Source organism: Hemiscyllium ocellatum, chromosome 40 (assembly GCF_020745735.1).
Source record: "Hemiscyllium ocellatum isolate sHemOce1 chromosome 40, sHemOce1.pat.X.cur, whole genome shotgun sequence".
NCBI classification, from domain to species: Eukaryota; Metazoa; Chordata; class Chondrichthyes; order Orectolobiformes; family Hemiscylliidae; genus Hemiscyllium; species Hemiscyllium ocellatum.
Genome location: NC_083440.1, coordinates 2,449,346 through 2,455,345, shown reverse-complemented (window position 1 = coordinate 2,455,345; position 6,000 = coordinate 2,449,346). Strand labels below are relative to the sequence as shown.

The 6,000-nt window shown below is 54.2% G+C and overlaps 1 protein-coding gene across 10 annotated transcripts in view; it reads right to left on the bottom strand.

Moving 5' to 3' along the window:
- LOC132834547 (deleted in malignant brain tumors 1 protein-like) overlaps window positions 1-6,000 on the bottom strand; it is an 81,110-nt gene that overhangs the window by 46,215 nt on the left and 28,895 nt on the right. For 9 of the 10 annotated variants that reach the window (XM_060853487.1, XM_060853490.1, XM_060853483.1 and 6 more), the window contains exons 2-3: window positions 4,340-4,411; window positions 2,407-2,466 (exon numbers count right to left, since the gene is read on the bottom strand). In XM_060853487.1, the coding sequence (XP_060709470.1) occupies window positions 2,407-2,466; window positions 4,340-4,411 (132 nt within the window). The remainder of the gene's footprint in view (window positions 1-2,406; window positions 2,467-4,339; window positions 4,412-6,000) is intronic. The other variant, XM_060853482.1, reaches the window with a different exon arrangement.

Genomic DNA, 6,000 nt, shown 5'->3' with positions numbered 1-6,000 from the left:
TCCAAACCATCCCTTGAGGATCCCGGAGAGATTCTCCCGCACGGCATCCGACCCCCCATTATTGCATCCGTCTCTCCCTCCTTGATATCATTGGGACTCAGCGGGGAGAGGGGCACATTAGCAGTGCGCATGCATCAACCAACCCTCCCTGCCTCTTTTCCGTCTTTCAAACTCTTCCCCCCTCACCCTGCCCCCAAACCACCCCACCCAGGACTCGACAGAGTGGGGTCCATTCTAGGGCAACGGTTCGAGCCAATCTGTCTCCTTTATTCACGGGACGTGGGTGTTTCTGGTCGCTGACTGACCCTCCCAGATGGCTGTTTGGGGTAATCCGCATTGCTGTGAGTCACGCGTGACAGGATGTAGACCTGGTCTGAGAACTGGCAGATGGAGGGCAACCCTGGATAGGTGCGATGTGATGCACTTTGGAGGATCGAGTCTGAATGCAGAATACAGGCTTAAAGGCAGGATCCTTGACAGTGTGGTGGAGCAGAGCGATCTTGGGGCCCATAGGCCCCCCTCAAAGTTACCACCCAAGTGGGTAGGGTTGTTAAGAAGGCTGGCTTTCATGAGCAGGGGGGGGATTGAGTTTAAGAGCCACGAGGCTATGCTGCAGCTCTATAAAGCCCTGGTTAGACCACACTCGGAATATTGTGTTCAGTTTGGTCGCCTCATTATAGGAGGGAGGTGGAATCTTTAGAGAGGGGTGTAGAGGGAGATTTACCAGGATGCTGCCCGGACTGGAGGGCTTGTCTTACAAAGAGAGGTTGAGCGAGCTAACTGGAGAGAATAAAGCTGAGAGGTGACTTGAAAGAGGTGTACAAGATGATGTAGAGTGGAGAGCCAGAGACTTTCCCCCAGGGTGGAAATGGCTGCGATGAGGGGGTCCATATTTTAAGGTGATTGAGTGAAGGACCAGCTAAGGGAGATGTCGGGGGGGGTGGAGGTTCTTTACTCAGAGAGTGCTGGGTGCGTGGAAGGCACTGCCAACAACGTGAGTAGTCAGAGACATGAGGGACACTGGTGCGACTGCTGGATAAACACGTGGGTGGCAGTAAGCTGAGGGGTGTGGAGGTGAGGGTGATCTTAGACGGAGATACATCTTCAGCACAACATCGAGGGCCAAAGGGACTGCACTGTTCAATGGATGTTCTCTGTTCTATGTTCGAGATTGTATGCTCAACGTTCGACATTGTATGTTCTATGTTCTATGTCCTCTGTTCTATGTACTCTGTTCTATGTTGTACGTGCTACATTTGACATTGTATGTTCTATGTTGTATGTTCTCTGTTCTCTGTTCTATGTCCTCTGTTCTATGTTGTACATGCTACATTTGACATTGTATGTTCTATATTCTATGTCCTCTGTTCTATGTCCTCTGTTCTATATTGTACGTGCTACATTTGACATTGTATGTTCTATGTTGTATGTTCTATGTTGTATGTTCTATGTCCTCTGTTCTATGTTGTACATGCTACATTTGACATTGTATGTTCTATGTTCTGTGTCCTCTGTTCTATGTTGTACGTGCTACGTTTGACATTGTATGTTCTATGTTGTATGTTCTACGTCCTCTGTTCTATGTCCTCTGTTCTATGTCCTCTGTTCTATGTTGTACATGCTACATTTGACATTGTATGTTCTATGTTCTATGTCCTCTGTTTTATGTCCTCTGTTCTATGTTGTACGTGCTACATTTGACATTGTATGTTCTATGTTGTATGTTCTATGTTCTCTGTTCTATGTTGTACGTGCTACATTCGCCATTCTATGTTCTCTGTTCGAAGTAGGCCAGACCAGGGTAAGGGTCAAGAGTGTGTTGCTGGAAAAGCACAGCAGGTCAGGCAGCATCCGAGGAGCAGGAGAGTCGACGATTCGGGCAAAAGCCCTTCATCAGGAATGTCTCCAGTTTCCATACAGCCTCACTCTGACAGTGCAGGAGGCCAAGTGCGGACTAGGCCCTGACCCTGCTCGGGCCTATACGGTAATGCAGATGACCCCTCACGGCCCTCTGGGGGAATTAGGAACGGTCAATAAATCTCCAGAGAAATCCTCATCCCGTGAATAAATAAAATAGTTCTGCTCTAACCGTTTCCCTACAATGGACGTCACGATGGCCTACAGTTTCCTGCTTTGATTCCTTTTCTCCTTGCACTCTCTTGAAGTAACGGTGTTCCAAGGGCAGTTTCCCAACCTTCCGGGCTTCTCCAGAATCCAGGAATTCCTGGATTTACTCGTGACCTTCCCTCCGGGAGAAGACGCGTGCTCTGTGGAGCGTCAGCGCAGAATCGATGGGCCGAAATGCCTGCTTCCACAGTGAAAGGGGAGGGGATTCTGGGATTCCCCTGGTGGTCACTACCACCGGGAATGCTACCGGCAATGTGAGGCCATCAGGATTATACTTACCGGGAAGCGGGCTCGTTGGAGTGATGGCTGGCGGATGTGGTGCCAAGGAAGAAGGTACATCTGAAACAAGAAAGGTGATCAGTGAACGCAAAACTCAGGAACCATGGGAAATTGTCCCATAGTGTCCCAGGGATGTGCAGGTTAGGGTGGGATTGGCCATGGGGAATTGTCCCATAGTGCCCAGGGATGTGCAGGTTAGGGTGGATTGGCCATGCTAAATTGTCCCATAGTGCCCAGGGATGTGCAGGTTAGGGTGGATTGGCCATGGGAAATTGTCCCATAGTGCCCAGGGATGTGCAGGTTAGGGTGGATTGGCCATGCTAAATTGTCCCATAGTGCCCAGGGATGTGCAGGTTAGGGTGGATTGGCCATGGGAAATTGTCCCATAGTGTCCCAGGGATGTGCAGGTTAGGGTGGGATTGGCCATGGGGAATTGTCCCATAGTGCCCAGGGATGTGCAGGTTAGGGTGGATTGGCCATGCTAAATTGTCCCATAGTGCCCAGGGATGTGCAGGTTAGGGTGGATTGGCCATGCTAAATTGTCCCATAGTGCCCAGGGATGTGCAGGTTAGGGTGGATTGGCCATGGGAAATTGTCCCATAGTGCCCAGAGATGTGCAGGTTAGGGTGGATTGGCCATGGGAAATTGTCCCATAGTGCCCAGGGATGTGCAGGTTAGGGTGGATTGGCCATGGGAAATTGTCCCATAGTGCCCAGGGATTAGATTAGACTTACAGTGTGGAAACAGGCCCTTCGGCCCAACAAGTCCACACCGACCCGCCGAAGCGCAACCCACCCATACCCCTACATTTACCCCTTACCTAACACTACGGGCAATTTAGCATGGCCAATTCACCTGACCCGCACATCTTTGGACTGTGGGAGGAAACCGGAGCACCCGGAGGAAACCCACGCAGACACGGGGAGAATGTGCAAACTCCACACAGTCAGTCGCCTGAGTCGGGAATTGAACCCGGGTCTACAGGCGCTGTGAGGCAGCAGAGCTAACCACTGTGCCACCGTGCCGCCCCTAAATGTGCAGGTTAGGGTGGATTGACCATGGGGAATTGTCCCATAGTGCCCAGGGATGTGCAGGTTAGGGTGGATTGGCCATGGGGAATTGTCCCATAGTGCCCAGGGATGTGCAGGTTAGGGTGGATTGGCCATGGGAAATTGTCCCATAGTGCCCAGGGATGTGCAGATTAGGGTGGATTGGCCATGGGGAATTGTCCCATAGTGCCCAGGGATGTGCAGGTTAGGGTGGATTGGCCATGGGGAATTGTCCCATAGTGCCCAGGGATGTGCAGGTTAGGGTGGATTGGCCATGGGGAATTGTCCCATAGTGCCCAGGGATGTGTAGGTTAGGGTGGATTGGCCATGGGAAATTGTCCCATAGCGCCCAGGGATGTGCAGTTTAGGGTGGATTGGCCATGGGGAATTGTCCCATAGTGCCCAGGGATGTGCAGGTTAGGGTGGATTGGCCATGGGGAATTGTCCCATAGTGCCCAGGGATGTGCAGGTTAGGGTGGATTGGCCATGGGAAATTGTCCCATAGTGCCCAGGGATGTGCAGGTTAGGGTGGATTGGCCATGGGAAATGGGTGTAGGTGTGAGTGTGGAAGGGTCTTCATAGGGTAACTTCTGACCCGATGGGCCAAATGGCCTCTTCCCTCACTGCAGTGTGTCTGAGAAACGATGAGACCAATATGGCACGCAGCGTTTCGGGTTTAACCTGAACCACTTCTGTATTAGCCCAAGAGTATTCCAGCATCTCCACCCGTTATCCCGTCTCTCCTTGGCGTCTGGCTAAATTTACTCTGAGTCACACCCAGGCAGATCCAATCGCCAACCGCGAGCATCAGTTGGAAACAGACCCCGCTAATCCAACCCAGAGAACGTGAGCACAACAGTGACAATGTGACGTAAGTTGCTTACTTGGAATAGATCGAAGAGTTTCATCACCTTGATGAGGTCTCTTGGGGGTAACAGCCTGGGACCCTACCAGACCTGGGAAATAAACCAACCGCAATTAATGTTGGACAGAATCGTTGAATTCGCTCCATGATAAAACCAATTCACCGAGTAACGTGACAATTTTATCAGGGATTGTCTCAGACACCTGGACCAGAGGACCCTGGGATTGACCATCACTTACAGAGATTCAAGCCACATAATCCACATATGCACTTCCAGAGCAACAGGGGGCGACACACATTCAGGGGTCAGTACAGAGGGAGCGGGCACTGTCAGAGGGTCAGTGCTGAGGAAGCGGGTACTGTCAATGGGTCAGTGCTGAGGGAGTGCTGCACTCTCCGAGGGTCAGTGCTAAGGGAGTGGGCACTGTCGGAGGGTCAGTGCTGACGGAGTGGGCACTGTCAGAGGGTCAGTGCTGAGGGAGCGGGCACTGTCGGAGGGTCAGTGCTGAGGGAGGGGGTACTGTCGATGGGTCAGTGCTGAGGGAGTGGGCACTGTTGGGGGGTCAGTGCTGAGGGAGTGGACATTGTTGGAGGGTCAGTGCTGAGGGAGTGCTGCACTGTCGGAGGGTCAGTGCTGAGGGAGTGGGCACTGTCGGAGGGTCAGTGCTGAGGGAGTGGGCACTGTCGGGGGGTCAGTGCTGAGGGAGTGCTGCACTGTCGGAGGGTCAGTGCTGAGGGAGTGGGCACTGTCGGAGGGTCAGCGCTGAGGGAGCGGGCACTGTCGGAGAGTCAGTGCTGAGGGAGTGGACACTGTTGGAGGGTCAGTGCTGAGGGAGTGCTGCACTGTCGGAGGGTCAGTGCTGAGGGAGTGGATACTGTCGGAGGGTCAGTGCTGAGGGAGTGGGCACTGTCGGAGGGTCAGTGCTGAGGGAGTGGGCACTGTCGGGGGGTCAGTGCTGAGGGAGTGGACACTGTCGGAGGTTCAGCGCTGAGGGAGTGGGCACTGTGAGAGGGTCAGTGCTGAGGGAGTGGGCCCTGTCGGAGGGTCAGTGCTGAGGGAGTGAGCACTGTCGGAGGGTCAGTGCTGAGGGAGTGGGCAATGTGAGAGGGTCAGTGCTGAGGGAGTGGGCACTGTCGGGGGGTCAGTGCTGAGGGAGTGGGCACTGTCGGGGGTCAGTGCTGAGGGAGTGGGCACTGTCGGGGGGTCAGTGCTGAGGGAGTGGGCACTGTCGGGGGGTCAGTGCTGAGGGAGTGGGCACTGTCGGAGGGTCAGTGCTGAGAGAGCGGGCACTGTCGGAGGGTCAGTGCTGAGGGAGTGGGCACTGTCGGAGGGTCAGTGCTGAGGGAGTGGGCACTGTCGGGGGGTCAGTGCTGAGGGAGTGGACACTGTCGGAGGTTCAGCGCTGAGGGAGTGGGCACTGTGAGAGGGTCAGTGCTGAGGGAGTGGGCACTGTCGGTGGGTCAGTGCTGAGGGAGTGCCGCACTGTCGGAGGGTCAGTGCTGAGGGAGTGGGCACTGTGAGAGGGTCAGTGCTGAGGGAGTGCGCTCTGTCGGGGGGTCAGTGCTGAGGGAGTGGGCACTGTCGGAGGGTCAGTGCTGAGGGAGTGGGCCCTGTCGGAGGGTCAGTGCTGAGGGAGTGAGCACTGTCGGAGGGTCAGTGCTGAGGGAGCGGGCACTGTC